At 57.4% G+C, this 27,758-nt stretch overlaps 11 protein-coding genes across 11 annotated transcripts in view; 7 read left to right on the top strand and 4 right to left on the bottom strand.

Annotated features, from left to right (window-relative positions):
- Nucleotides 1-927: 927 nt before the first annotated feature.
- On the top strand, nucleotides 928-2,925 carry BP01DRAFT_407677 (DNA cytosine methyltransferase; the record flags this gene model as incomplete). Its single annotated transcript, XM_025578803.1, has 2 exons — nucleotides 928-2,240; nucleotides 2,297-2,925. The coding sequence occupies 2 exons, from the start codon at nucleotides 928-930 to the stop codon at nucleotides 2,718-2,720; spliced, it is 1,737 nt and encodes a 578-aa protein (XP_025434122.1). The 3' UTR covers nucleotides 2,721-2,925.
- Nucleotides 2,926-3,773: 848 nt separating this feature from the next.
- Nucleotides 3,774-5,375, top strand: BP01DRAFT_380054 (uncharacterized protein; the record flags this gene model as incomplete). Its single annotated transcript, XM_025577201.1, has 1 exon — nucleotides 3,774-5,375. The coding sequence occupies one exon, from the start codon at nucleotides 3,774-3,776 to the stop codon at nucleotides 5,373-5,375; it is 1,602 nt and encodes a 533-aa protein (XP_025434121.1).
- A 378-nt stretch (nucleotides 5,376-5,753) lies between these two features.
- Nucleotides 5,754-8,024, top strand: BP01DRAFT_353982 (putative 2-methylcitrate dehydratase). The gene is made up of 4 exons (XM_025574319.1): nucleotides 5,754-6,200; nucleotides 6,272-7,049; nucleotides 7,102-7,286; nucleotides 7,334-8,024. Exons 1-4 carry the CDS (start codon nucleotides 5,916-5,918, stop codon nucleotides 7,763-7,765), a joined length of 1,680 nt encoding a protein of 559 aa, XP_025434120.1. The 5' UTR covers nucleotides 5,754-5,915; the 3' UTR covers nucleotides 7,766-8,024.
- A 530-nt stretch (nucleotides 8,025-8,554) lies between these two features.
- BP01DRAFT_421241 (putative MFS allantoate transporter) lies at nucleotides 8,555-10,410 on the top strand (the record flags this gene model as incomplete). The annotated part of the gene is made up of 8 exons (XM_025579501.1): nucleotides 8,555-8,694; nucleotides 8,789-8,947; nucleotides 9,011-9,070; nucleotides 9,133-9,391; nucleotides 9,449-9,712; nucleotides 9,778-9,878; nucleotides 9,998-10,063; nucleotides 10,125-10,410. 8 exons carry the CDS (start codon nucleotides 8,555-8,557, stop codon nucleotides 10,408-10,410), a joined length of 1,335 nt encoding a protein of 444 aa, XP_025434119.1.
- Nucleotides 10,411-10,830: 420 nt separating this feature from the next.
- On the bottom strand, nucleotides 10,831-14,449 carry BP01DRAFT_380051 (sodium P-type ATPase; the record flags this gene model as incomplete). Its single annotated transcript, XM_025577200.1, has 5 exons — nucleotides 10,831-10,853; nucleotides 10,922-11,537; nucleotides 11,626-13,708; nucleotides 13,867-14,132; nucleotides 14,216-14,449. The coding sequence occupies 5 exons, from the start codon at nucleotides 14,447-14,449 to the stop codon at nucleotides 10,831-10,833; spliced, it is 3,222 nt and encodes a 1,073-aa protein (XP_025434118.1).
- Nucleotides 14,450-15,745: 1,296 nt separating this feature from the next.
- BP01DRAFT_353981 (uncharacterized protein) lies at nucleotides 15,746-17,148 on the top strand. Its single transcript, XM_025574318.1, has 2 exons — nucleotides 15,746-16,021; nucleotides 16,355-17,148. Exons 1-2 carry the CDS (start codon nucleotides 15,750-15,752, stop codon nucleotides 16,731-16,733), a joined length of 651 nt encoding a protein of 216 aa, XP_025434117.1. The 5' UTR covers nucleotides 15,746-15,749; the 3' UTR covers nucleotides 16,734-17,148.
- A 52-nt stretch (nucleotides 17,149-17,200) lies between these two features.
- BP01DRAFT_290159 (uncharacterized protein) lies at nucleotides 17,201-18,932 on the bottom strand (the record flags this gene model as incomplete). The annotated part of the gene is made up of 2 exons (XM_025571603.1): nucleotides 17,201-17,764; nucleotides 17,835-18,932. 2 exons carry the CDS (start codon nucleotides 18,930-18,932, stop codon nucleotides 17,201-17,203), a joined length of 1,662 nt encoding a protein of 553 aa, XP_025434116.1.
- A 796-nt stretch (nucleotides 18,933-19,728) lies between these two features.
- BP01DRAFT_334643 (M20 family metallopeptidase) lies at nucleotides 19,729-21,272 on the top strand (the record flags this gene model as incomplete). The annotated part of the gene is made up of 4 exons (XM_025573173.1): nucleotides 19,729-19,886; nucleotides 19,938-20,770; nucleotides 20,842-20,981; nucleotides 21,031-21,272. The coding sequence occupies exons 1-4, from the start codon at nucleotides 19,794-19,796 to the stop codon at nucleotides 21,270-21,272; spliced, it is 1,308 nt and encodes a 435-aa protein (XP_025434115.1). The 5' UTR covers nucleotides 19,729-19,793.
- On the bottom strand, nucleotides 21,240-23,083 carry BP01DRAFT_313213 (biotin synthase). Its single transcript, XM_025572500.1, has 2 exons — nucleotides 22,487-23,083; nucleotides 21,240-22,420 (listed from the first exon to the last, which is right to left on the bottom strand). The coding sequence occupies exons 1-2, from the start codon at nucleotides 22,697-22,699 to the stop codon at nucleotides 21,440-21,442; spliced, it is 1,194 nt and encodes a 397-aa protein (XP_025434114.1). The 5' UTR covers nucleotides 22,700-23,083; the 3' UTR covers nucleotides 21,240-21,439.
- A 348-nt stretch (nucleotides 23,084-23,431) lies between these two features.
- On the bottom strand, nucleotides 23,432-26,319 carry bioDA (adenosylmethionine-8-amino-7-oxononanoate aminotransferase). Its single transcript, XM_025573172.1, has 3 exons — nucleotides 25,998-26,319; nucleotides 24,460-25,929; nucleotides 23,432-24,396 (listed from the first exon to the last, which is right to left on the bottom strand). Exons 1-3 carry the CDS (start codon nucleotides 26,168-26,170, stop codon nucleotides 23,634-23,636), a joined length of 2,406 nt encoding a protein of 801 aa, XP_025434113.1. The 5' UTR covers nucleotides 26,171-26,319; the 3' UTR covers nucleotides 23,432-23,633.
- Nucleotides 26,320-26,836: 517 nt separating this feature from the next.
- The window catches only part of BP01DRAFT_407656 (aminotransferase class I/II-fold pyridoxal phosphate-dependent enzyme), a 1,725-nt gene continuing 803 nt past the window's right edge, over nucleotides 26,837-27,758 (top strand). The window contains exon 1 of the mRNA XM_025578802.1: nucleotides 26,837-27,681. Within this exon, the coding sequence (XP_025434112.1) occupies nucleotides 26,904-27,681 (778 nt within the window). The 5' untranslated portion in view covers nucleotides 26,837-26,903. The remainder of the gene's footprint in view (nucleotides 27,682-27,758) is intronic.

Genomic DNA, 27,758 nt, shown 5'->3' with positions numbered 1-27,758 from the left:
TTTTTTTTTTTTCTTCTTCTTCGCTGTTCCCAAAACTCATTGTTCCCCACTACCAACCGAAAGGAGCCACTAGGCCCAACGCAACAACCCAAGACCATTTTTACCGCCAGGGCCACTGGCTGGCGGGAGGGGCAATACGGTACCTTACCTAACTGCTTCCCACTTCCAGAGTCCGGAGAGTCCGGAGAAAAAGGATACTGCCCGATGCCGGAGCAAGGCGGTCAGCCATCGGGACTTCCTTCCCGGCTTCGGCTTTGGTCTGCAGCCCAGGGTGCCAGGGAGTCTAAGCTCAATGGGGATAAGCGGGTGAGAGATAGTGCTTCGCTTCTCATCCCGTTCCGTTAACTTTATACCACTTCGGGTAATCTATACACCTTCACGTACACTTCACGTTGTTGTTTATGCTATGTCTCACATCCAGGCCTTTTTGTGAAAGATGATCGAGTTACAGGTTGTTTGATTGAGATACATGCATTTAAGACTAATACCTGCATCATTCCATCTTCCAGTTTGTTCAGCCTTTTGCTATAATTCACTGCAGCAATGGCTCAAACCCGCCGACATAAGCAATCATGCTTGCTCACACAAGCCTCTCTCTGTCTTTGTCTTTTGGCTGCTGATGTTGGAAGGCTACTAGCAATCTGGCCACTTGTGTTACGAGAAATGCTCTCAGAGGCTTTGCTAGACATCACCCTCATTCACACAAGAAGTTCGATTTCTCCGGCATCCATCTCTGCACTCTCATAAACTCCGTTGCCTTCTCTTACCACGTGTTAAACCTCATAACTTCCTCTCTTTGACTTCCTCTTACCAGCTGCTTGTTCCTACAATTTCCTCTCACCAAACCTACACTTCTCATTCGAAGCTTGACCTTAACTTGCTCTCTAAAAAACTTGACTTCATCCTGTATATTTCGGGTTTGACAAGATGCCTACTCCGCAGGCCTCTCTGCAGGCGGCGGTGCCGGAGGTCATTGTTATTGATGGCTGCTACTCGGATGCAAGCAGCGTCACCCTTGGAATCGAGCCTGATGACTCAGAACGCCGAATCATTGATCTCACCCCGGATAAAGAGATCAATGACGGGGACTACTTGACAGACGAGGCCTATGAGAGATGGCTTCAGGGATTATACAACGAAGCACAGCAGGCTGTGGCAGTGCAGCCATCCCGGCCTGCAAGGCCGGAGAAGCGTTGCCTGCCGGAGGTGTACCTCAACGGAATTGTGTACAAGGCAGGACAGTCGATGGAGCTCACTGATGGGACCTTCTTGAGGGTCGAGAAGGTCCTAGCAGATCGCGAAGCTGAGATCTGGTTTCGGGGAAGACGCCTCCTGAGAACCCAGCACCACAAAGAGGTTTACATCCCGAAATGGACATTTGAGCTCGTCTGGATTGCGATGGAGAAAGTGGATATCGCGGTGCACAGAGTCAAGAAGTTTGTCTGCATACACTTCACAAACTACTGCCACATCGACCAGGACGACAAGAAGCGCAAACATCCGTGGGACCTTTTCTGTCGCATTAAAGAACACCACGGAGGCAAGAAGAATCCCTCATCCGTGGAGTACTTGACCTACGAAGAGGCAGACGAAGGATTCCGCTACGACCCGGCCATGCTACGTTTGAATTGGCGCGGCCAGACGAAGCCTTTTGGAGCATTCGAACGTAGCCCAGTCGTGGACCTGGTTGATGATGCGGCTCCTCCACGACACGACCCTGAAATCCAACAGATGAAGAGTAGCCGTCAATATACCTTTGGTGATGCATTTTGCGGTGCTGGTGGGATGTCATGCGGGGCGCGTGAGGCTGGTCTACGAATTGAATGGGCATGTGACAATACCCGGCATGCCGTGGACAGTTACAGGAGCAACTATGCTGATGCACTTGTCTGGCATTCCGACATTTACAACTTCCTACATGTCGATGATTCCCCGGTGGTGGATGTCCTTCATGCATCCCCGCCGTGCCAAACCTTCTCGCCAGCGCATACAATCGTGTCCAATAATGATGACGCCAACAGTGCATGCATCTTCTCGTGTTCGAATTTGCTGCAGAAGTCGAAGCCCAGAGTCATTACCATGGAAGAGACGAGTGGTTTATTCGAGCGTCACAAAGATACCTTCAATCGTTTGATCCTGGATTTCATCGATATTGGTTATGCGGTGCGCTGGGGGGTCTTGAACTGTGTCCAATACGGGGTGCCTCAGCTTAGACGGAGATTGGTTATCATTGCATCTGGGTAAGTGATCTTGAAACCTTTCGTCGACGAGGTGCTAATACATGGTAACCTCGAAGACCAGGAGATGCGCTGCCTCCATTCCCCAAGCCTACTCACGGGCTTCCTGGCTCCGGACTTCCGGGGTTCGTTACTATTCATCAGGCTATATCAGGGATCCCGCCTGGCGCATCTCACCACGATGTTGCGCGAGCGTTGGCTCGTGGACCGAGCCAGGCGCCCCTCGATGGCAATGGACAAATTGGAACCATTACCTGCGGTGGGGGTGAATTGAATACTCATCCTGATGGAAATCGCACGCTTACGAATAGGGAGTATGCCTGCTTGCAGACGTTCCCTGTTCTTTATCACTTTTGCCCACCGAGAGTAAGACAGCAGATTGGGAATGCAGTACCTCCGAAGATGGCGGAGGCGCTTTACAAAGAGATTATAAGGGTACTTCAACAGACCGACGAGAGGGAGTCGAGCAAAATCTCTGCGTAGCTGATGCTTTGCCATGGGACCGGCGGTGCTTTTGCTAGTTTTGTTTCCTGCTTTGGTTATTCGTTTGATGCATACCTTTCGAAATGGGCTCGAACTGTTAGATCGGTTTCGAGCTAAGGTCTTTCCTTGGGTGAGTGTCGATTGCAAGTCGCACGACGCTGGGGTTCGCTCGACGCCTGGTCCCCAATCATGTTCTTATTCTCAGGTCTCTGAATGGTGGCGGAAGATCGAGGAGGTCCGTGATTTTTATGGACTGCTTGTCAGAGTGTCCGTTTCTATATCGGTAGCTTATCTAGTATCATATTTTCAGGTTTCAGCAATCTTACTTGCCATTAGCAAAACTGGGTAAAAGTGTAGTATCCGTACGAAGTCACGTACCACAAGCCTATTACAAGCAAGATTGACAAGAGAAATTACTCCGTAAGCGCAACTGGGTCTCGGATCTAAGCCACATCGCTGCTCGATCTTGCAGAATAGCAAGATGCATCTGAAGTCCCAGAAAGAACTCCTGTGTCTCCGCGATCATTGGCTTTCGTGCGACGATCACCCTTCAAGAACCCCAGCATGCGAAGCTTGTTTTCCTACGCTCAGCAGCAAAACTTGCAGGGATCAGCTACTTGTCAAATGGATATGTGATGGACATGTGTTCTCTTGACGAACGCTACACTTAAGCACGATCTGCAGACTGAGAACGTGTGTGACTATCCTTGTTTCTTACAGACCGAGCAGGAAGGCGAGGCCATCCTTCCCAACACTGACTTACTGCAATAGGTCTACGTCTTCAACCGTCCGGTTGAGATCCACATTTCTCCGTCCAGCCCGCACTCGTTTCAGTGACTGTGTCTCGTGTTTTTGACCCGTGTCAGTGATAGATTCTGTCATCGACACATGCACATTCGCCGTTGCCTCTGGTCTTCTAACATCCCAACACCCACATTTCAACGCCTTTCTTCGAACACGTTTCTACTCAATTGATCATTACTTCAAGTCTATCAGACCGTTGAGAACGTCTTGTTCGTTTTCCTTGACATATTCTCAGTCGCCCCCGTCATCATGCCCCCTTCCACGCGGGTCGCTCGTCGGAAGATAACACACATCAAGGATGCTGCGGAGGTCTCCGACCCAATCATCGAAGACACCCCTGCCTTCAGAAGCCAGCTGGAGGATCTGCGTAAGGTCTGCCAGGAACACTGCGCTGCTTACCGTGCACCCAAGAATACCTGGGAGCTCGGGGACCCTCCACCCCCCAAACTCAAGTCACCCAAGGGTGAGGAAAAGGGCAAGCCCAAGGGAAGAGATCTGCTGGGACACTACCGTTCCGGCCCGCTCGTTTCTGGGATCTGGGACCCGAAAAGGCACGGATGGCCTCCCGCTGGAGTTCAATTGACAGACGCTTGGATCTACAACGCCTGCAAATACCTCTCTACGACTGAGCGTCATGACAGGTATCCCGCTGACTTTGACGGTAATGGCATGATACGACAGAGCAGGGTACCCTGTGGCCCTACGTTTGTGATTGCAGCACATGGATTGTATGCATATCCCATCTTCAAGGGTTATTACGTTCTATGCGGGGAGGAAGGGCGTAAGTACTGCACTTGGCTGCTGCAACGCCAACGTGATGCAATAAGCAACCAGTTCCACTTTAGAAGATGTATTATTGGGCCAGTGTTGCCATCCCCCAGCCTTCGCCCGTCTAACGGCTCTGTTATCAAACTCCAAAGCCACTGCCCGGGGGTTGATGTGGCCTCTGGTCCTAAGACCCGGCTTCCCAGACCGGAGACGGACATCTGGACCGTGTTTTTGAATGATATGGTTCTGCAGTACAAGAAACCGGATACCTACGAGATTGTGAAACTCGCGTCCTTAAAGCCGCGTCTCACCTGCACAGAGTCTCCGCAGTCAGACAAGCTTGTGAATCGCCAAGTAGCCGCAGCTACGGCGAGCAACACACCGAACTCAAAAGGCACTACCAACCCAGTGAAGCAGGAGCGCTCCGATCCTGATACGATTTCCACTGCCCCGAAGAAGTCTACAGCGGCGAGTAGCCCTACTGACTTCGTCAGAGAGTGTCGCTCATCTAGTTCATCCACTAGACAGACCACGACGACGCCCAGCACCGAACCATCATCTGCCACAGGAAAGGGGAAAGTCAAGCGTGGTTATCCCGAAGACCAGCCAACACCGGCCCGTACGCCTAGCAACCGTGCCTCTGACACTACTCATTCCCCTGAAGCTGAATATGGCGAGGATCGTAACCGCAAGCGTCGTCGAACTAGTCAGGATGGACAACTCCTGTCAGGCCTATACGAGTCCGTCATGCGGACCAAATTTCATTTCGACACTTTTCTCGCGTCTTCCCGGGAGGCGGAAAAACGGCATGAGGCATATCGGAAGGCGATGGAGCAGAGACAGAAGCATCATAACGCCTGTGTGGAGGCGGCCATTGGGACATTCAACCACATCCAGAATTGTGTAGCATACCTCCAGGAAGGACTAGGCGGCAGCGATGCGGAAGGCGAACAAATTCCTGGTAAGGTTGATTCCAATGGCGGAGGATTGCAGTCTCAAAGGGTGGTAGGTGATACTGATGGAGATGATACTTCTGAAGTGGATTCCGGGGAGGAGGAGGAGGAGGAGGCTGGGGCCAAATGATAAGATGGGGACAAGTGGATCCAAGAGTGAGGGGGAAAGGGCATCACATGATGCTCAACAGAAACCGTTTGCACTATTTTCCCAGTTGTGTTCCATGTCAACAGGTCAAAAGGAGAACAGAATATCGCCATACTCAACTAGCTGAATGCAATTGAGGGAACGATCCAAAAATGGTTCCATTGATTCAGAATTGAGAAAGGTATAGTCTTCAACTTGTAGCATACAGTAGACATAGTATGGATCAACCAGCCGAGGTGAAGGGTTGCCGGCAATAGCCGCCCCCCATACACAAAGCGGCCTCGGTCCGAAGCCCCGGCGGTAAGCTTTCCGTCCTTATACAGTACTGTCTGTCTCCGGGCTCTCCAACCGTAAGGCCCAGGAAGGACACCCTCAACTTGCTCCCTTTCTTCGCAATTCCCCCTTCTCTCCCTCTTATATCTCAGCGATCCTCCTCCTTGTCAAGTACACACTCATTGCTGGCTTCGTTGGGTATATCCTGCACTGGTTCACCTTCCTCTTTCTCCCTCCCTCATCCCCATTATGTCTGCCTCTTGTTCAGCGTTGAGACGGCTGACCCACAGGTCTCCTCCCCGCACTTGGCTCTCCTCTTCCCGCATCGTCTCCCGCAACAGACCTGCCTCCTCCAGTGTTTCCCATATCACCGCCAGAACGCATCCGTCGACGATTCCTCGTGTCTCCCAGTTCTCAACCATGGCATCTCTACAGCAAGCTCCCCCGACGATTCCCACCGACCGGCCTTATGACCCTGAAATTCAGGAGTTGAGTGACTATATCCACAACTACAAGGTGGACTCGGATTTGGCGGTACGGGGGCTCCTAATTTCACTCTCCATCAAGCTCAAACTCACACCACTGACTGAATGACTTCATCGTAGTATGACACCGCCCGTCTCGTCTTCCTCGATACTCTGGGATGTGGTCTGGAAGCTTTGAAGTTCAAGGAATGTACCAAGTTGCTGGGTCCCGTGGTCGAGGGGACCATCGTGCCCAACGGGACCCGCGTCCCCGGCACTCCTTACCAGCTTGACCCGGTCAACGGTGCCTTCAACATCGGTGCGATCATCCGCTGGCTCGACTACAATGATTGCTGGCTGGCTGCGGAATGGGGCCACCCCTCCGACAACCTGGGCGGTATCCTGGCGGTCGCAGACTGGATCTCCCGCACGAACCGGGCCGGCGGCAACCTTGCCAATGGCAAGATCCTCAAGGTCAAGGATGTGTTGGAGGCGATGATCAAGGCCCACGAGATCCAGGGTGTGCTGGCACTGGAGAACTCTTTCAACAAAGTCGGCCTGGATCACGTTGTGCTGGTCAAGGTTGCGACCACGGCTGTTGTTGCCAAGATGCTGGGCTTGAACGAACAGAAGACTGCCGACGCCATCACTCAGGCCTTTGTAGACGGCCAGTCGCTTCGCACGTACAGACATTCGCCCAACACCATGTCGCGCAAGTCCTGGGCGGCGGGTGATGCCTGCCAGCGGGCGGTGAACTTGGTGCTCAAGGTGCAGAAGGGTGAGGGTGGCTTGAAGACCGTGCTGTCTGCCCCTGTGTGGGGTTTCTATGACGTCTTGTTCAAGAGCAAGAAATTCCAGTTCCAGCGTCCTTACGGCAGCTATGTCATGGAGAATGTTCTGTTTAAGGTGTCCTATCCCGGTAAGTTGCGCCCTGCATCGACGGAGAGGGATGGGGTCTGACAGTCTCCTAGCCGAGTTTCACTCGCAGACCGCGATCGAGGCTGCGGAGATTGTGAACGCGAAGCTCAAGGCTTTGGGCAAGAGCGCCAAGGACATCAAGGAGATTGTTAACCGCACGCATGAGGCTTGTGTGCGCATTATCGACAAGCAGTTCAAGGCGATGGACAACTTCGCCGACCGCGATCACTGTGTTCAGGTAAGATGATCGAGTGGTTGCTTCTGACTGGATGCTGACTGAGGTAGTACATGGTTTCGACCATGTTGGTCTTCAACCGCCTGACGGCCAACGACTATGCGGACGGGTCCGAGGCCGCTACTTCGCCGCTGGTGGAGGATCTGCGCAAGCGCATTCGCTGTGTCGAGGACCCGCAGTTCACCACGGACTACCATGACCCGTCCAAGCGGACCATCCCCAACGCCCTGACTGTCACCTTGCACGACGGGACCGTCTTGGACGAGGTCGTGGTCGAGGCGCCCCTGGGCCACCGCCTGCGTCGTGAAGAGGCCAAGCCGGAGATTTTGGCCAAGTACAAGCGCCACTTGCAGGCCCACTTTGACCAGGCTCGCATCGACGAGCTTATCAAGGTCGGCCTGGACCAGGCTGCCCTGGAGAACTACGATGTGGACAAGTACGTCGATCTGTATGTCAAAGATCAGATGGTGGCTGCGCACTAGATAGCATGATGTAGCGGTAGCCTCGATTTCAATGAAACAAGTTTACTTGAACCCGTCGATACCACGTAGGGTGAGATACCGCATCGTCTGCGATTTGAGCTGTACTAGAGCCACCTGCCAAGAGCACAACAACGCTCCAAGACCTCCGAGATAATCCGCATCGAGCTGATGGGTCAAGCAGTATACCCTCCACCATGATCATAACCCAGATAGCACAGGCATCAAATCCCCTATACTTAGTCCTATGATTGGCGAGCCCCAATCTCTCCGTGCCAGACGATAGGATTTCGGCGATAAGTAGAAAGGAAACATCAATGCCCCACCTGATAACCCCCCTCCCCCGCCCCAACTTCCCAAGAGAACCTGGGGAAACCCGAGCCGAGAAGAATCTAGGCGAGGGATGAGGGGGACAGAACTGTTCTGTTTGGCCGTTATCTCGGCATGGCAACTTGAACGTATAGTACGTACGGCTAGTAGCGTTGCCGACGCAGCCAATTGTAGCGGGACGCTTATCCTACGCTTGGACGATACCTACTGCCTGGTTTCTTGGATTTGGCAGTGATTATCACGGGGTCTATCTGGGCGGTTGATACTAGGATACGCAGACGTGAGTAGTGTTCGGGTTCTCATGTTTGGAGAGGGGGGGGAGGTCTGGGAGTATAATTAGTCCACATGTTGTGTTCGCATTAGGGGTCGGAGGTTTTACTTCTATGCTCGACAGCTGCCTTCCATTCTGCTTCTTGCAAAGGTACCACAGTTCTTGATTGACCGGATTGGATCGTGTAAAGCATGCATACTCCCGCCGACGAGAAGAAAACCCAGTATGAGGCCGGCAGGGAGGTCGAGGACCGCGAGAGCGTGGCGAATGGCTCGTCGACAGAGTTCTCAGCTGAGACGGAGAGGAAGCTGGTGCGGAAGATTGATCTGATGTGTGTGTATCTCCTCCACGTTTTACGTTTTTTGTGATCATGGAGAGATGGGGTGGGGTGGGGTGTATGCTGCTGACGACGATGCGCACAACAGGATCCTCCCCATCATGCTCGTGGCATATATGATGTCCTTCATGGACAAGCAGATGCTGAGCTATGCGGCCATCATGGGGATCATGCAGGATCTGGGTCTGACGGGGTCAGAGTATAGTTGGAGCTCGGCGATTTTCTACTTTGGTTATCTGGCTTTCAGGTTGGTTTGTTGGTTGCTTGGGTTTGGGCTGTCGAGGATGGTGGCTGATGTGCATTTGTCTAGCTATCCCGCCTCGTTGCTGATGGTTCGGTTTCCCTTGGGGAAGTATCTGGCGTGTACTTAGTATGTGAAGACAACACCCCATGCATGCATGTCCTGGGAAATGGGATCGCTGACACCGCCAGCATCATCTGGGCGATTGTCCTCGCCTGCCACGCCGCAACAACCACCTTCACCGGGTTGATGATCGCTCGCTTCGTCCTGGGCTGTACCGAAGCCAGCGTCTCCCCGGGGTTCAGTCTCCTGACCTCGCTGTGGTACCGCACCTCCGAGCAGCCCCTGCGCCATGGGATTTGGTTCTGTGGCAACTCGCTGTCGTTGATTATCGGGGGCGCGATTGCTGTGGGGATTTGGCAGATCGAGACGAGCTTGCCAGCCTGGAAGGTGAGCATGTCGCTTCCCGCTCCCTTGAATTCAATCCATTGACGGGGTCATAACCAGTGGCTATACATCATCTTCGGCCTCGTCACCTTGACCTGGGGGGTGGTGATGCTGTTCCGCCTGCCCGACTCGCCCACCAACGCGACCTTCCTCACCCCGGAGGAAAAGGCCATCGCGATTGCGCGACTGAAGGCGAACCGGGCCGGGTACAAGACCAACCGGATCGACCGGGGCCAGATGGGGGAGGCGTTGCGGGATCCCAAGACGTGGTTCTTGGGGGTGTTGATTTTGGGCTGCAATATTCCGAATGGAGGGTACACTACGGTAGACTCCCGACGCTTGATACAGTACTCTGCTGCATCCACCGCTGACGATGACACGGTGGGTAGTTTTCGGGACTGATCCTCCAGGGATTCGGGTATAACACTCTCTACACCCTCCTCCTCGGTATACCGGGGGGGTTTATCTCATTTCTGGTGGTCTTGGTCTCGTAAGTTCTGCCTACCACTGTTTCTGTTTCTGTTTCTGTTTCTGTTTATGCTGCTTAAAAACAAAACACCACCACCCTCCACACCCAGTGGGACCCCGAACTAACCAACCACTGCACAGATGCTACACCTCTTCCCGAATCCCCAACAGCCGCTGCACCATCTCCATCATTCTGACTTGCCTCAGGTTGGTCCAGATACCTATACCTACATCTCTCCCATACTCCTACTCACTCACACAATCAAAGCATCCTAGGCACAGCCCTCGTCTCCGCCACCCACCACAACGCCTCCCGCTACATCGGCCTCATCCTCATGAGCTTCTACGCGGTCACCATGCCGCTCTCCATGGCGCTGATCAGCGCCAATGTCGGCGGCGTCACCAAGCGCAGCACCGTCAGCGCCATCTATTTTATCCTGTATTGTGTGGGGAATATCGTCGGACCGCAACTATTCTTTGCGGATGAGGCGCCGCGGTATCCGGTAGGTTTCTTGTTTTCTGACTGGGCTGAATGGGGACAAGCTAATCGGTGATTGTTTGCCAGAGCGGGTTTGTGGCGGTTTTCGTGTGTTTGGCTGTTGTGGTGGGTGTGCTGGCGGGGTTGGTGGTGTATCTGCGGCGGGAGAATCGCAAACGAGATGCGAGGGCTGAGGCGAGGGCTGAGGCGGAGGGGGGCGGTGTTGATGATCGAGAGCAAGCGCATGACTCTGAGTTGGTAGATGTGACGGATCGGAGGAATGAGCGGTTCAGGTATGTTTATTAAAACCCTGCCTGACGGGAGGTTGATTACTGCTTGGATGGGTACGAGTTGGAGGTTGAGCTTATGATCCCGTTGCAACAATGAGCAACAATGATGGATGATCTCTAGAATACTGTATTCCTGAGTAAAGTCACAGAGTGGTGAACTCAACCATGCACAAATCTATATAATTCTATCTCCAGCCCTAACTCCCCTAACCCTCCCCATCCCAAAAATCTAAACCATTGAAACCTCCTTCTGCACCACCATTCCCCCCTCCTCCCGACTCATCGTCGTATACCGACTAAAATCCCTCTTCTCCTCCTTCTCCCTCCCCCCCGCCCGTCCGGGGGTTCGATGCCGGAAATACACCCTCTTGCCCCACTTCCACGCCTCCACCCCGACAAAGAACAACCCCGCCTCCACAAACACCACCCCCCACTCCCACGAGATCCCGCTATGCTTGAACACCACGTCATTGATCACCGGAATATACAGGATCGGGAAGGTCGTCACGAACCCGACCATGATGCCCGCGAAGAGGAAGCGGTTGCGGCGGAGGGAGGCGAGCCAGCTGCGGAGTCGCTGGAGGAGGGGGCGGGGTGTGGTTGTGCTGGATGCTGGTTCTGGAGCGGCGTGATTGTCGGGGCTGGCGGCAGGGAGACGGAAGAAGCTCCGACGCAGATCGACCAATTCCCACGCCAGGAAGAGGGCGAACCAGGTCATACACACAAAGGTGGTGGCGCGCGCGCGGTAGACCGTGTCGCAGGCGGCGGTGTAGTCGCTGTTGCAGCCCGTAGCCAGATTGCCGTCCCCCCAGGCGAAGAGGACGAGGGAGAAGGCGGCGAGCGAGAGGGCGGCCATCCAGAGGCCGTAGACGAGGGTGTCGAGGATGACTTCCCAGGCGAAGATGCCTTGTTTCTGTTCCGGGGTCGTTAGTTTGAATGTGCTGGAAGCAAGAAGAGGAGGAAGGAGGTTAAGGGGCTTAACGGCTTGAGGGCTCACTTACACTTTGAGGCGGTCGGTCCATGATATCAGGCGCAGCCACTTCCATCCCCAGTCCCATGTCTGGGAGCCCCGAGGTGACCATGATGATCCACAGGATCTCCACCGGGGCAATGGGGAAGACCGACTGCCCGTTCTCGTCCTTGAAGGCCAGCCCGAGCAGGAGTGTCAGGGCGAGACCGACGTTCTCGGCCAGGAGATGCAGGACGAACTTCTGGATGTTGTCGAAGATGCGCCGGCCTTCTTCGATGCCGTGGATGATGGAGGCGAAGTTGTCGTCGGTCAGCACCAGCTCCGAGGCCTCCTTGGCCACGTCGGAGCCCGACTGGCCCATGGCGATGCCCACGTCCGCTCGTTTGAGGGAGGGCGAGTCGTTGACCCCGTCGCCGGTCATGGCGGCGTAGCGGCCCCGCCGGTGCAGGGCCTCGATCATGCGCACCTTGGTGGTCGGCGCGCAGCGGGCGATCACCAGCGGGAGGGTGGGCAGCGCGTCGATCTGCTCCTCGCTGAGTCGATCGAACTGACTGGCCGTCATGACCATCGCCTCGGCCACGTCCTGCGCGACCCCGGCCATGTCGCGGGGGATGATGCCCACTTGGGCGGCGATGGCGCGCGCAGTGCCGGGGTGGTCGCCTGTGACCATGTGGACGGTGATGCCCGCCCGACGACACTCTTCGATGGCGCCAGCGGTTTCGGGGCGAGGAGGGTCATACAGCCCGATCAATCCGGCGAAGGTGAGCTCCTTCTCAACCTCGTCGCGCGCAGGCACCGCCTCGCTTGGGGCGAGGATCGGCTTCCATGCCAGCGCTAGCACGCGCAGACCTTCCTGGGCCAACTCTTCCATCTTGTGGAGGATCTTCTGCTTCTTCTCCTCATCTAAAGGAATAGCCTCCTGACCGGCTGTCCAGACAGCCTGCGTGCACGAGTCCAGCACCCGCTCCACCGCCCCCTTGGTGAAGACCATGGCGGCCGCGGTCTCGCTGTTCTCAAAGATGACCGACATCTTCTTGACCGTCGAGTCGAAGGGATACTCGGCCTTCTGCGTCCACACCGGGTTGCGACCAGCCGTCCATCGCTCTCGTCCCCAGTGGAAGCGCATGGCGAAGACCTGGATGGCGATATCGGTGGGCTCGCCGCGCGCCTGCCACTCGTGGGATTCGTCCGAGTAATGCACATGGGCCAGATTGGCCATGGCGGCGACATTGAGATATTGTTGCAGGAGGGGCCCGGAGTGGTCCGCCTGGAGCAGGGCCTCCCTGCGGGACTCCCATGGCTGAGTGCGGTCTGTATCGGCGGTGGCCAGATTGACCCCCTCCCCACCCTCCGGGTTCAGGACATCGCCCCCTTCGCCCAACACCGCCAACTGCCCCAGTCCCGCCACCCACGCGCGCTTCACCACCATCTTGCCCTGCGTCAACGTCCCCGTCTTGTCCGAGCACACGTCCTGCACCGCCCCCAGCATCTCCAGACTCTCCAAGCGTCGCACCACCACATTCCGACGGACCATCGACCGCGTCCCCGCCGCCATGGTGATTGTCAACACCACCACCAAGCACGCCGGGATCATCGCCAGCCCCGTCGCCACCGCATAGATGATCACCTCGCGGTCATTGCGCATCCCGTTCGCCCCCATCACCACCAGCGCAAACACCACGGCGATGTCGAACAGCACCAGCGCCAGCGCCGACAGCTTTCGCTGCAGGGGGGTCCCTGTGTTCAGCCCCAGGAAGGTGAGGATGTAGGCGGTGGTTGATCCGCCCCAATTGGCGAGCGGGGTCAGCACCTTCTCGCGCTTTTTCGGAGGGTCGTCTGGGTCGGTGCGCGGCCGGCGGCGCGTGTAGCGGGCGGCGGACTGGTTGGAGGCGTGGAGCGCTGCCGCGATGAGGCCGATCTCGGTGGCCATCCCGGTGCTGGTGATGATGCCGCGGCCGCGGCCCCGCGTGATGGTCGTCGAGCTGTAGGCGATGTTGAGGCGGTCCCCCGGTCCGGTTTCGGGCTCGTAGGTCTGGTGGGGGGTTTTGGGGATGGGGAGGGATTCGCCAGTCAGTAAAGCTTCGTCGGTTTCGAGGTTCATGGTTTCGATGAGTCTAGATTGCTGTCAGTGATGAGTGTACTGCTTCACCTCAAGGATACTCAAGGATATCAAGGGCAATCAATACTCCTGATCCGAGGTACGGTACGGTACTTGCACCGCTGGGGACAACCTCACAGACAAAAATAATGAAATCAAAATCACTGCACTCACCGAACATCCGCCGGCACGGTATCCCCCACCTTCAACTCCACCACATCGCCCACCACCAACTCCTTGGCCGGCACCGTCTGGGTCTTCCCGTCGCGGGTGACGGTGCCCGTGGGGGAGCTCAGCGAGCGCAACGAGCCCATCGTCTTCTCGGCGGCGAAGTCCTGATACACGCCCACGACGATGTTCAGCCCGATCACCGCACCAATCACGCCGCCCTCGATCCAGGACTGGATGCCGAAGCTGACGGCCATGGCGATGATGAGCACCTGGGGGGAAATTGTGAGTCATGTTTGTCATAAGGGTCAAACCCTCGAAGCGAAAGAAGAAGGAGAAGAAGGGTGATACCCACCAGCATCATCGCATTGGCCACCTGCCGGATGACAATCCCCACTAAGGAAACCCCCTCCTCATCCTCCAGCTCATTGGGTCCATCCTGCTGCAACCGTTTGGCCGCTTCGACGCTGGAGAGCCCGTGGTCTGGGTTGACGGCGAGCTCGTGCAGGATCGTCTCCCAGGATAATGCGTGCGCGGGTTGGGAGAGACGCGGGTGCGGGGCGTGGTTGTCGTTGGATCTCGATTTCATCGTCAGGTAGAGGTCATGTGTCTATTTCCGGAAAGTAAAGAAAGGGCGAATTGATCTATGTGAAGGGTGTTGTCATAGATGCTGCTGCTGCTGCTGCTCTAATCTGTACAACAGCGGATTCCAAATCCAAAAGTCTAGATTCCGGCGCTTTGTTCCAAAGATCTGGAGTCCTAGATCTGATCACTTGTGAATCTCGGCTGAACCAACAACCCAAAAGAGGCAGGGTCATGGCTGTGCCTTATATCTCTCTATCTCCGAACCCCTCCCGTCCTGCTTTCTCGGCATAAGTCGCATGGATGGCCGACAGTGAATCGTTGAATTGGGGTAAATGTCGTGCCCAGACCGTGCCAAGCGAAGCACAGCTCCAGTCAGACGATTTGCCGCCCGCCAACGCCATGACGCAGACCAGGAATGGGCTATCCATGGGTACAAAAGGAATGGGGGGGCGAATGATACGTTTAGCCCTAGAAAGTCTCCCGCTGGTACGCTCTGCCAAGTCCGGTTCCGCAAGGACGCGGAGAAGAAAACGGCAGCCCCCGGGCCCCAGCTGGGCGGGAAGATGCATCAATCCCTCGCCTCGTGTTTGTTCCGTCCTTTTTTACGGATGGTTGTTGCATGCCGTGACGGCCGAGAACTGAAAGCACAAAGCCGTACAGCCCCATACCGCCGAATCGTATTCCCGCAAATGAAAATAGGGGAGGGGTGGACTTTAAAGCTCAGTGTCCCACCCCCGGTCGGCTAGCCCGGTTTTTACCTCTTCTTTTGACTCTGCTTTTCTCTCGCTGCAGAAGTCTGTTGCGACGGATCTGATCTTATGCTTGCTCCTACTGCTGCTTGTGCTGGTGCTCGTGCTTGTGCTTGATGCGGTACTGCGTGTCGGTTCACACAGGAATCAGTCTACGCAGGACCAGTCTACCTCTCACGCAGTTGCATACTCCTTTCGGTCCTGTTTTCTCCTCTCCGTGACTTGAAGTCTCCTTTACATTTCCATCCATCCTGCAGTCGCCGATGACGGACAATAACCCACCCCCGAGTGGCGAAATCGTCGGCGTGATCGTCGGAGCCGTGGCTTTGTTCATCGCCATTAGTTTTCTGCCAATGTACGTTCTGCTGGTGTTTTCTCCGCGGAACCACGTATCATCTTCTCCAGCTGCCCGACCCCGAAGGATGGCACTGCCAAGACCGTTATCTCGTTTTCCGGGCGAGCATCTCCTGGCGCCAAGAGCTTGGGTCTTGTCTTGTCTTGTCTTTCCCCCTCTCCTCTTTCTTTCCTGGTCACCTCCCTACGGTCAACCCCTCAATGCTAATATGGAACGAAAGTGTAATCACATGGCACCGCCGTCGTCGTCGCGCCCGCCGCGTCGCCGCCGCAGCCGCAGACGGCACCACCCCCCACCATCGGCGGGACAGCGCCCTCGATCCCCTAACCGGCAGACCCTCGATGCAACAGATCCCCAGGTCCACCACCTCGACCGTCCGACTACCCGTGCCCAAGGTCAACGTGGAGCGCTGGCTGGAAGAACAAACCCGTTCGGGCACCAACGAGCCCTGGCATTTCGCCCAGGAATCCTGGTACGTTTTTCTTGTCCGTGTGTTCTCGGAGGGTTGTTTGAACTTTCCTGGGGTCTTGGCTCTTGGCTTTTCTTGGGAAGGGGGGGTGTTTGGGTTCTGGTGATGTCATCTCCCCCTCCCTGAAAACCCGCGTAGCTCGGAGGGTTTCTGGTTGGCCAAGAGGGCCCTGGTCTTGGCGGGGAGGGTCGCTTGGCGGGATTCCTTGGCATCTTCCATTCCTCCGGGTTGTCTTTGACTAGGGAGTGGGACTCGTATGCATATCCGAGGGGCGGGGGGTGTTTGGGATTCGCCACTTTCCCCCGGAGTGAGTATGCTAATTTATGTCTGATTTAGTGCCATCTGTCTCGAACGTCTCAAGGTGGAGGATGAGAAGATGCCGACTACGTCCACCACCGCAACGGCAACCGCTCCCAACGATGACATGAATCATCCGCCCACAGCCCCCCAACCCGCTTGGATCCCCCCCCGTTCTGGTGGTCACGGCAGTCACCCGGACCTAGAAACAGGGTTGAGCGATTGGCGCCGCGGTTCGCTATCCTCTGCTTCCTCAGACCTCGACACCGCTCCTGCGCCAGGCCAGGCAAATGATGTCTTGGTGCTCAAGAGATGTAACCATGTCTTCCATGCGGCGTGTCTGGTCCTGTGGGTCGAGCAGCATCGGTATAGGTGTCCGGTCTGTCAGGCTTCGTTGAAGCATAGTTCTTGTTCTTGATGGTCCCGGGTGCTCTGCAGTGACTTGGTGATGTCTGCTGGTTTCCGTTCGTGACGGGCCCCGGCTCTCTGTAGTACGAGTAGTGATGATGTCTGTGCCGGTTTTTCCGTTCCTGGTTGCCGAGATATATTCGCCAAGAGCGAGAGCAGCGTCACCTGGTTTTCTGTGTGGTGAGGTGTCTGGGTATGTAACGATAAGATGATCGGCGTCTTGGGGTTTGCTGCCGCTTTTCTTGCTCTTCTTCTAGTTTGGTGTCTGTGTTGGACGTTGGTGATGGCGTGACTCACCCCCCTCTGTGTAATGTTAACTTCTCGCCGCGCTGGTTGCGCCTCTCCAATGACTTTAGCTCTGCGTCGAGCTTGTTATGCATCCTCCTTGGCACGCCCAGCGTCCAGCTCAATACCAAGAATAGGATGCATCATGACCAGCTAGAGTGGCTACAACGAACCAACACATACCACTATCCATCAACCAATCTGCACCTCCATCTCCATTCCTGCCCCCTCCCACCCACCATCCTCCCCCTCCTCCCCCTCCACCGCCGCAACATTCCCCATCCCCATCCCCAGCCCCAACCCCAACCCGAAAGGATCACACCCCTGAATCACAATTTCATCAAACCTTTGACTCACGCGACGATAATTCAACCCATACCGGCCCAGCTCCTGCAGCCGCATCGAGACCCAATCCTGGTAGATGCGATCGGGGGTGGCGATGCCCGCGATAAACAACGGCCAGACGATCCGGACCATCAAGTGCGGGCGGCTGCGGTGGAGGTTCAGGCTGAGGGCGAGGACCTGATCGACGGCGTCCGTGAGGGAGGGGAGATCGGATGGCTGGTGGTGGTAGGGGAATTGGGATTGGGGGATGGTGTCTTTGAAACACAGATGGAAGTAGACGATTGTGCCGTAGAAGGTGATGGTGGCCCAGAAGATGGTTTCGAGGATCCGGCGGTGTGGGAGGTGGGTGTTGGTGTTGCTGCGGTCGCCGGTCGGGGCGGTTTGGGCGGTGGTTAGGAGGGTGTTGTTTTCCTGGGTGGGTTTTAGTATGATGAGGGAAGGGGGATTGGGAGGGGGATTTAGGTAATTTAGGATGACTGACGTCGAGGATCGTGGTGAGCTCGTCGACGAGACGACGATACGAGGGCTCAGAGGTCCGCTGTCCCTGGCGCCACAGTTCGGTGATCTTGAACTGCATCACATGGCTGCGGTGGTAGAGGGTCAAGGCGGGCAGATTCTCGATATCGTCCAGCTGCGCCGCGGTCGGGTACGCCTCCCCCCAGAAGCGACGCGGCGACTGCCGGCCAATGCGGTACAGCTCCGCCAGGCTCAGCCCGGCGTGCTCGGCCTCGTCCTGGATGAAGAAGCGAAACAGATCGGCGTCCAGCCGGGCGGCCCCCGGTCCGCAGAAGAGCGCCCCGGGCGTGAAGAAGTACAGCGTCCACAGCAGGAAGAGTGGCACTGCGGTGTGTCGGAGTTGGCTGGTCGCCCTGGTGAGCTCCCGGGGGGGAGGAGTCGGGGCCGGCGTCGGGCGCGGTGGGCTGCTGCCCGCAGAGGCAACCATCGCCTCCCTCCATGAGGTCCGACCCCCACTGCGATCCGCGATCGCCGCGGCCGCCTCCGAACCCGGCTTCAACAGCGGCACGACATGGTTGAAGAGCAAGCTCTCGATGCCCCGGATGTGCACGTTGATGGCGGCCGTGCCGCTCCCGAACCGATTCTCATAGTCGATCATCAGCCACAAGGTGATGAAAATGGCCTCCAGCTGCTCGGCCGAGGTGGCGCCCTCCGGCCGCAACGCCTCGCGCAGCCCGGCCAGCGCCCGTCCGTAATGCATGCGACCCCCGAGATCCGCCAGCGCCTCGACCGCGCCCGGCTGGTGGTGGTCATGATCATAAAACTGCGAGCGACGGATCTCGCTGGCCGTGCTCGCCAGCAGCATACTCATCACCATGGGCTCCTTGACGGCGATCTTGTGGTAGGCGTACGACATGGCGGACCAGGGCCAATGCTTGCCCAGCAGCACGACCAGCGCGGAGTCTTGGAGGTAGGCGATGCACGCGCGGTCGAAGTCGGTCAGCACCAGCGAGTTGGCCGCTTGGACGGCCCGGTTCTTGCCTCCGGGCGAATGCAAGGTGCGGAGGCTTGGAGATCGAGCGGGCGTCGACGTCCGCAGGGGGCTGTTTCGTGGGACCGTCATGGTGGTACTATGGACGGATTCACCCGCGTGCGCCGGTGTCTGTGCTTCCTTGGTCGCAGCTGCGGAGGCAGCACTGCGTCGCGCAGGGGTCCGCGGAATGGGAGCGCCCGTCCACTCGCACGCGATGCGGGCGGCGGTGCAACGCCTGCATTGCGGTTCCGGCTGGCCGGGGACGGTCAATTTCTCCTCGTCGCACTTGACCTTGCGGATGCGACACGTGCGACAGCCTGCGTTGCATTTAGTTGCCGTGGGGTGTAGATTGTGTTCATGTCCAAACCAGTGGGTCCTTACCGGTCCTGGAGCGAGTCTTCTTGCCGAGCTTGTGCATCGCGATACTTAGTGCTGCTGGGCTTCGGCAGCGCTCCACCTGGTCGGTTGCTCGCTGGAGTAGTTGTGTGGGGGGGGGCTGTCAGGTCATGTATATTGTGTCAGGTGTTAAGAGAGGGTGTAAGCGATGTCTCTCCCGTACGAAAGAGGAGTCGGACAGCAAGATGAGGGGCTGGCGATAACCTCAGGCTCGTTACTCGATGCTCTACAAAAGCGAGGCGAGGCGGAAGAACTGCCGGGCCGGCAGAAGTGCCGAGGCAGGCAATGCGATTGGCTCCGTCGGCAGCAGTCAGGTGATCAGCCTGTGTGTATAGCCAATCGAAACACATTATGTGATCCACTCTCGCTACGTTCGGCAATACAGCCGATGTGCAGTGATTGATGCCTGATAATCTGGGCATCCTTCAATGACTGTCCAGGTTGTACCGAACATACAGCACATATCTACACAATATATATATAATATGATGGCCATCATGTCTCAATTCCCGCCAAAGATCATGATCATACCACTGAGGTACACACTCCCCCAAAATGACCGACCAAAACACCCAAGAACGCTTCATCGAAAGCGTGCAAGCAGCCCTGCGCAACTATGACACCCAGCTCCAAGCCATCAATCACGAAGTAGGCCCCCGTTCCTACAGATTCGTGTGCACGAGCTAATCATCGTGACAGATCTGGTCCCACCCCGAGCTAGCGTATGAAGAACATCGCGCCCACGACGCCATCTGCACCCTCTTCGAGACCCTCTCCACCACCACTGACTTCACCTTCACCATCGAGCGCTCCGCCTACGGCCTCCCCACCGCCTTCGAAGTCCTCTACACGCTCGGAGACCCCCAGCAGGGCCGTACTGTCGCCTTCAACGCCGAATACGATGCCCTCCCCGGCATTGGCCATGCCTGCGGCCACAACCTCATCGCGACGAGCTCCATCGCCGCCTTCCTGGCCACCTGCCACGCGATGCGCGCCACCGCCGCCGCCGGGGGCGGGGAACCGACCGCCAACTTCACCGTCAAACTGCTCGGCACCCCCGCCGAAGAATCCGGGGGCGGGAAGATCCAGCTCCTCTCGCGCGGGGCGTACGAGAACGTCCACGCCAGCCTCATGGTGCACCCGGTGCCCCTGGCGCCCGGCAAGCCCGAGCTCCTCACGCTCGCCACCGTGCTGCCGGGTGGGTACCTGGCGAACGACAAGCTGCGGGTGCGGTTCACGGGCAAGGCGGCTCACGCGGCGGCGGCGCCGTGGGAGGGGGTGAACGCGCTGGACGCGGTGGTGGCGGCCTACGTGAACGTCTCGCTGCTGCGCCAGCAGATCCTGCCCACGCAGCGGGTGCATGGGGTGATTGTCCACGGCGGCGAGCGGCCGAATGTCATCCCGCGCAGCGCCTCGGTGGATTACTATATACGTTCGCCGACGGTGAAGTCGTTGAAGGGGCTGTCGGAGCGCGTGGTGAGGTGTTTTGAGGCGGCGGCGGTGGCAACCGGGTGTGAGGTGGAGTTTGAGTGGTATTCCCCCCCCTTCAAACACTTGGTTGGAAGTTCTTGGTGATGCAGGGCTGATTGGTGATTGGTGTTAGGGGCCCTTCGTATGCGGATCTCAAGACTAACAACCCGATCTGTGAGAGCTATGTCGCGGTCATGCGGGCGATGGGACATCTGGCGCTGTTTGATAATACGGGTCTGAAGGGTTCGATCACCGGGGCGTCGACGGACCAGGGTGAGTGTGTGTTTGGGTGTCTGGTCGTTACTGCATGCTGATGGGTTAGGGAATGTCTCGTACGCGGTCCCCGGATTCCATGGCATCTTCACCATCCCCACGGATGGGGTCAATCATACCCCGGGATTCACCAAGGGCGCGGGCTCGCTCGAGGCGTACCAGCAGGGGATGGCCTGCGCGGCGGGGATGGCGGTGGTGGCGTGTCGGGTCTTGGTGGATGAGGAGTTCGCGGCGCGGGTGCAGAAGGACTTTGCGACAGAGAGGGAGTCGTTGACAGCAGATTCTACCTGATGGAAGGCATAGACCGATGAGAGTGAGGGCATAGAAGATAGGCTGGGTGTGGTGGACACTATGGGTCTAGCAGGACACTACAAGTAACAACCATTCAACCTTGACCGGACCCTGATCACAACCCTTGCATTTTGATCTCTAAACTGAACCACGCACAATCACCATCTTCACAAAGGGGCCGCGACCTGCGCCGACGTCTCTGAAGCCTTCTCCCCCGGGAGCGCAGTCTCCGGCTTCTCCCCCGGGGCGACAGCCTCCTCCAACCCCTCCCGCTCGAAGCTCTTCATAGGATAATAACCCCAGCGATCCATCATCTCGCGATCCTCATCCCAGCCATTGCAGTCGGTCGTCAACATCTTCTCCCCCGTAAACACCGCATTGGCACCCGCCTGGAAACACGCGACCTGCTGCTCCTCCGACAACGAGATGCGCCCCGCGGCCAACCGCACAATGGTCGCCGGCAGGACGACTCTGGCCGTCGCCACCGTGCGCAACAAACGATCGAAGGGAATCATCTTGCGATCCCCCAGGGGGGTGCCGGGAATGGGCACGAGGGCATTGACGGGGAAACTCTCGGGATGCTTGGGCAGATTGGCCACCGTATAGATCAATCCCACGCGATCCTCATCCTTCTCCCCCAACCCCAAGATCCCCCCACTGCAGACATTAATCCCCGCGTCACGCACATTAGCCAGGGTGCGCAGCCGCTCATCGTACGAGCGCGTCGTGATGATGCTGGGGTAGAACTCGCGCGAGGTGTCGAGGTTGTGGTTGTAAGCCGTCAGCCCGGCCTCCTTCAGCTCCTGGGCCTGGGCCTGGTCGATCATCCCCAACGTCACGCACACCTCCATCCCCATCGCGCGCACCCCGCTCACCATGCTCTTGATGTTCTTGAGCGAGGTCTTGCGGCCCCGCATGTCGCGCCACGCCGCCCCCATGCAGAACCGCGTGCTGCCGTTGTTCTTGGCCGTACGCGCCGCCGCCAGCACCTCGTCCACGGGCGACATCTTCGTGGCTTTCAGCCCGGTGTTGTGACGGGTGGATTGCGCGCAGTAGCTGCAGTCTTCACTGCACCCGCCCGTTTTGATGTTCATAAGGGTGCACATTTGGATGGCTGAGGGGTCGTGGAATTTGCGGTGGACCAGAGACTGTGGCCGAAAATTAGTGGGGGGGCGGTGGTGGCACGGGGGCGAATAAGTCCAAAGAAAACTTACCGCAGCATATGTCAACTGGTTCAATGGGGTATCGTAGATCTGCTGGATCTCCTCCTTGGTCCAGTTGGTGCGAGGCGTGGTGGCATCAATCGCCTCCCGCAGCACGACGGGTACTCGATAGGCAATGGCGGCGGCATTGGGCGAGGTCGACTGCACGGTGCCATAGCCTCTGCGGAAGGCCGTCCGGGGCAGGACTACTCGTAGAGACAGCATGTTTGGGTTGTGTGTGTGTGGGTGGGTGTGTGTGGATGTGTGTAAAGCGTAACGATGTCGTGAAGAAAGGAAAGGTGTAGTTGCAGGGAGAAGAGGGGAATAAGGTGGGATGGGATGGGATGATTGCAACAGACCGGGGTCGGAATTGGTAGTGAGTGGACTATCCTTCCACTGGAGTACTAACTAACTAACTACCTGAGTACATAAGTTACTCAGAAGCCAACACGGGGTCACGGACCGATCAATTCCACTTTCATAATAAACCAAGCTTCACACAGCCTCGGGTTTGAGAGGGGCAGAGGGGCAGAGGGGCAGAGGACAGAGGGGGGGTGACTTACCTGTACTTACTGTCTGTACGTTGACCCCAACCGCTGAGGGTTCAACCTGGCTGCCATTGCAGATCCATTGAGACCACCAGTGAGTTCACCAGGCCAGATTCCTCCGAACATGCGCCCCACTATCTTCTCCCTCGGACCAAAGGAGATGGTCGGATTGCCACCATCCCGATTGTCATTTCGATTAGTCTCTGTTTAGTCTCTGGTTTGGTGCCTGACCAACCACAATCCCACCAACTATGGGGAAAAACAGTGAATGATGTCAACAAACACCGCATTTACACACATTCTGATTGGTGGATCAGCGGATCTCCTCCCGGTCAACATTAGTGGATGACTCAGCTGCTGAGTCAGCACTCTGACCGTCTGGGAGCCTCTACTGGAGTAATTTTGGTGTCCCAATTGAATGAGCAATTCGTGATTCTAATAAATTGTAGAACAAGTCATGTAGTTAATGTAGTACAGTAACTCCCAATCGAAATTTCCAGTACTCAGATAAGGTCGACAATGGCTGGTATGGACCGAACTTGTGCAGCTGGTACTCCGCAGGATCGGCTGAATTCTCCCCCGGAATTTCTCCCTACCAGTTGGAAGCTTCGTTATAACAATTCCCCCCGCAATACTTCCTCAATCCCCCGAAGCGACCCCGGCTGGGACGTCAGACTCGACATTAAGTACAAGACATTTCCGAGCACCCGCGAATGCACCGCGAACTGCTCCGATCCCGCGGCTAAGCGCTGCTGCAGCCCCTGCGCCGCCGTCGACGTATAGCCGCCGCCCTGCTGATCCTTGAGCGCGATGCTCAGCACCGTCCCCAGCGCAAACACCCCCTCAACCGAGGCTGCATGCGACAGGTCCCGCACCAGCCCGTGGGACCAGACGCTCCACACTGAGGTTTCTGTGGTGGGGGTGGGAATTGTCCAATCGTTTTGGTACTCCTGCCATGACCCCTCGTGGTCCATCCGCATCATCGTCTGCAGCGAATCGACCGCCACCTGGCAGCCGACCGCGTGCGCCGTGTAACTGTGGCCATGCAGCAGCGCATCGCTTTTTTCTGCGCTCAAAAAAGCCCGGAAGATCTCCTCGCTGGCCAGCGTGGTGCACAGGGGCACCAGTCCACCGGTCAGAAGCTTGGCATGGACGGAGATGTCGGGGTGTACCTGCAGGAACGAGGCGGCCGATCGCCGGCCTAATCGGTACAGCCCGGTGAAGACCTCGTCAAAGATAATGGGTAATCCCGACCAGTCACGGTTGCCCTCGGTCTCTCCGGTGGGAGAGGATGGCTGGGGAGCGATTTGCTCCCCAAAAAGCTCCGGGTGTTGACGCACCACGTCCGCCAAGCAGCGCTGGAATAGAGGGTCGCTGCAGGGCACACACCAGTCAGCCACACGGGGTCAGATACACCAGGGAAGAAAAATCACGCACCAGAATAGCATGCCTCCCGCACCCAGAATGATTGGTTCCATGATTAGCGCGCCAAACTTGACCCCTTCCTGCTGCACCAGCCGTTGGATGGTCTGGTGGATGTAGGCCCGATATCGTCGCCCTGCCTCCGAATGCAATCTCGCCTCCAGGTCAAACACCTCCGACAAGGATCCGTACTGCAGCTCCGCCCCCAGCGCCGTCTCCGGCATGCTAATCGTCCACTTCCCCTCCTTCATACTCACCTGGGGGAAGTCGAACCAATGGCCGCGACCGCGATACCACTCCACCTTTTTGTTGTACGTCGACGGCTCCGAGCAGTCCATCACGCCGATCGTATCCCCATGGTAGCTGCCCTTCAACCCGAGAATGCGGATCGGCTCGGTGCTCGCATCCCATCCGTAGCGCGCGCACGCCGCCCGCAGGCCCATCTTGACCGCCACCTCCATCCCCGTGCTGCCATTATCCGTGTAGAAGACCCGCTGGAGCCGCGGGTTCCCCTGGCTTTGGAGGAGGGTCTCCGCCAGCGCCAGCGCCGGCTCGTGGATGTTCCCCGGGAACATGACATGGCCGTACCGTCCCGCCGCATACGCCGCCGAGAGCGCCAGGTCCGGGTTCCCATGGCCCAAGCCCTGCGTCCACCACGAGGCCGATCCGTCAAAGGTCGCCCGTAGCGCACTGGCACTGGCACTGGCACTGGCGGCCTCTCTGACCTCCAGGGTGTCCCTCTGATAGCTCTGAAAGTAATCCCCACACGCCGAATCAATCACGTTGATGTCCTGGGCCGCGACCCCCCGATGCTGCGTGAAGGGGTACCAGATCATCGCGTGCGCCTTCTCCGCCATGGCCTCCAACCGCTCCCACCGCTCGACATGCTTGCGCTCCAGCGCCTCCACCACAGACCCCAGCCGGCCCTCCCGGACCGTGTGCTCATAGTACCGCCGCATCGCCTCGACATCCCTGCGCGCCGCATCGGGATCCGTGGGGTCGGGCCGCGGGGGCGGGGGCGGCACCGCCACCAGCGGGATGGCCTTCTTCGCGAAGTAGGCGTGCAAATAGCCGTGGTTCTGGTAGTAGTCGTCGCGGAAGAGCAGCACGGAGTGGACGTCGTAGCCGCGCAGCTGCAACGACTCGTAGGCGGCGATGGAGGCGGAGATGCCGCCCAGCCGGGCGTCCGCGATCAGGATAATGGGCAGCCGCAGCGGGCGGTACAGGTCGGCCTGCGAGGTGCCGTTGGGGCCCGGCGAGTGCACCCCGCCCGCGGTCTCGACGAGCGCATGCGCGGGCTGGTGCGGGTGTGCCCAGCTGGTGAGGGTCTGGTGGATGGCGTCGAGGAGCTGGCGGTCGCTGGGGACGCTGGGGACGCTGGTGGTGCGCTGGCTGGGTTGGTGGGCGGCGATGTGCGGACTGACGGGCTCGTCGAATTGGTAGAGGCATTGGGTGCGGGTGTGCGGGGCGTAGCGTTGGATGTGTCTAGGAGGAGGGGGGGGAGTTAGATTGGTGGGTGTATGGTGTAGCGGATGGCAATTGAGGATGCATACCGGTCGTCTGCTTCGTCCAGAGGCCCCGTGGAGACGGGCTTGAGGAAAGAGACTGGCCCTTGGGGTTGGAGGGCTTTGCACAGCAGCGTCGAGACGATGGTCTTGCCGACGTCGGTGTTGGCGCCGTAGACCTGGTGAGCGCGCAGAGTGCGCCAGAGGGCGGCGGGGGGCATGTTGTAGACGACCAGAGTCAATTGGGATGACAGGGATGACCAGAAGCGCTCATTACTGATTGACACAATTGACTTGATTGACTCGATTGACTCGATTGCACAATTGCACTGCAGTGTACTTAATTATACTGTGTTGTGTTGGAGGAGGAGTTGCCGGTGAGGAAACAAAAGTGGGGAAGCGGGAATGAAAGACCGTCAGGAACAATAAAAATCGCCATGACGAAAAAGAAGCAGCTCCGAACCGAGGATCAAGTAGAGTGGATCCTCAACAGTCAACAGTTTTGCATATGCCGCCGTGAGCAGGCCTCGAGGTCAGCAAGATGTGAGTCTGGAGAGCCTATGCTGGCCGCCTGAGTGCCAACTGCCCGTGACATTTGTCTCACTACGCCGTAGTCACTAATTGAATGCTCCGTTGCTAACCCTACTTCTGTCAATCACGAACTCATTAATCACCGATTCGAAGATTGAGTGCCTGTACCCCACCCTGAATCCCGCTCAATCTAACCCCAACCCCGGGCTTAGCCTCGACCTAATCGCAAGGTACGGAGCACCGATGAGAAATCAAATTACACATGGAATTGGGTGAAGCCGCATACCACGACTCTGGATTCATATAGCACTAGTCACCCCCATAGCCCATACCCACATATATACACATAAACACCCATATATATACCCATACATACATAAATATATATACCCATATATATACACAAATACAAATACATCCACCATGACCACCAGCAGCAACAAACACACCCCCCTCCACCTCACCCTCCGTCAAACCCTCCAACAGCGCGCGCGCAACCAAACCCTACGCACACTCACCCTCCCGACCCCCAACAGCATCGACTTCTCCTCCAACGATTTTCTATCCCTATCTACCAACCCGCTCTACCGCGCCCGCTACCTCCGCCATCTCCAAGCCCTCCCCGCCACCCACCCACTCGCCAGCGGGGGCTCGCGCCTCCTGGACGGCAACTCGCAGTACACGGAGCAACTCGAGCACTTCCTGGCCGCCTTCCACCACAGCCCGGCCGCGCTGCTCTTCAACAGCGGCTTCGACGCCAACTGGGGCGTCCTCTCCACCCTCCCGCAACCCGACGACCTGGTCCTCTACGATGAAGCCATCCACGCCAGCGCCCACGAGGGCATGCGCCGGTCCCGCACGAGCCGACTCCTCGCCTTCCGCCACAGTTGTCCCGCGGCGCTGGAGGCGGTGCTGCGGCGCCAGGTCGAGCTGGACCCCCGGGTGAGGAATGGGGAGCGGAATGTGTTTGTGGTGGTCGAGTCGGTGTATAGTATGGACGGGGATGTCGCCCCCCTCCAGGCGTTTGTGGAGGTCGTGGAGCGGTGGTTGCCGGCGGGGAATGGGTATTGGATCGTGGATGAGGCGCATGCCACGGGGGTGGTGGGACCCCGGGGGGTGGGGGTGGTGCAGGAGTTGGGACTAGAGGGGAGGATGTTTGTTCGGGTGCATACTTTTGGGAAGGCTTTGGGGGGACATGGAGGTATGTCTCTTTTCTTTTCTTTTCTTTTTTTTTTTTTTTTTTTTTTCTTTTTTTTTTAAAGAAAATCGTGAAAGACG

The sequence above is a fragment of the Aspergillus saccharolyticus genome (assembly GCF_003184585.1).
Source record: "Aspergillus saccharolyticus JOP 1030-1 unplaced genomic scaffold BP01scaffold_5, whole genome shotgun sequence".
Taxonomy (NCBI): domain Eukaryota; kingdom Fungi; phylum Ascomycota; class Eurotiomycetes; order Eurotiales; family Aspergillaceae; genus Aspergillus; species Aspergillus saccharolyticus.
Note: the sequence above shows the minus strand (reverse complement) of the source record. Positions and strands in the feature narration are given on the sequence as shown.

Excerpts from the sequence above, each read along its gene's own strand:
- BP01DRAFT_313213 (XM_025572500.1), bottom strand. The coding sequence starts at position 22,699 with ATGCTGTCTCTACGAGTAGTCCTGCCCCGGACGGCCTTCCGCAGAGGC. Across the intron at positions 22,421-22,486 it reads ACCAGTTGACATATGCTGCG|TCTCTGGTCCACCGCAAATT; the intron begins GTAAGTTTTCTT and ends TTTCGGCCACAG.
- bioDA (XM_025573172.1), bottom strand. The coding sequence starts at position 26,170 with ATGCCCCCCGCCGCCCTCTGGCGCACTCTGCGCGCTCACCAGGTCTAC. Across the intron at positions 25,930-25,997 it reads CTGGACGAAGCAGACGACCG|ACACATCCAACGCTACGCCC; the intron begins GTATGCATCCTC and ends CCCTCCTCCTAG. Across the intron at positions 24,397-24,459 it reads GCGGGAGGCATGCTATTCTG|CGACCCTCTATTCCAGCGCT; the intron begins GTGCGTGATTTT and ends TGTGCCCTGCAG.
- BP01DRAFT_353981 (XM_025574318.1), top strand. The coding sequence starts at position 15,750 with ATGCTAATATGGAACGAAAGTGTAATCACATGGCACCGCCGTCGTCGT. Across the intron at positions 16,022-16,354 it reads CATTTCGCCCAGGAATCCTG|TGCCATCTGTCTCGAACGTC; the intron begins GTACGTTTTTCT and ends TGTCTGATTTAG.
- BP01DRAFT_353982 (XM_025574319.1), top strand. The coding sequence starts at position 5,916 with ATGTCTGCCTCTTGTTCAGCGTTGAGACGGCTGACCCACAGGTCTCCT. Across the intron at positions 7,050-7,101 it reads GTTTAAGGTGTCCTATCCCG|CCGAGTTTCACTCGCAGACC; the intron begins GTAAGTTGCGCC and ends ACAGTCTCCTAG. Across the intron at positions 7,287-7,333 it reads ACCGCGATCACTGTGTTCAG|TACATGGTTTCGACCATGTT; the intron begins GTAAGATGATCG and ends TGACTGAGGTAG.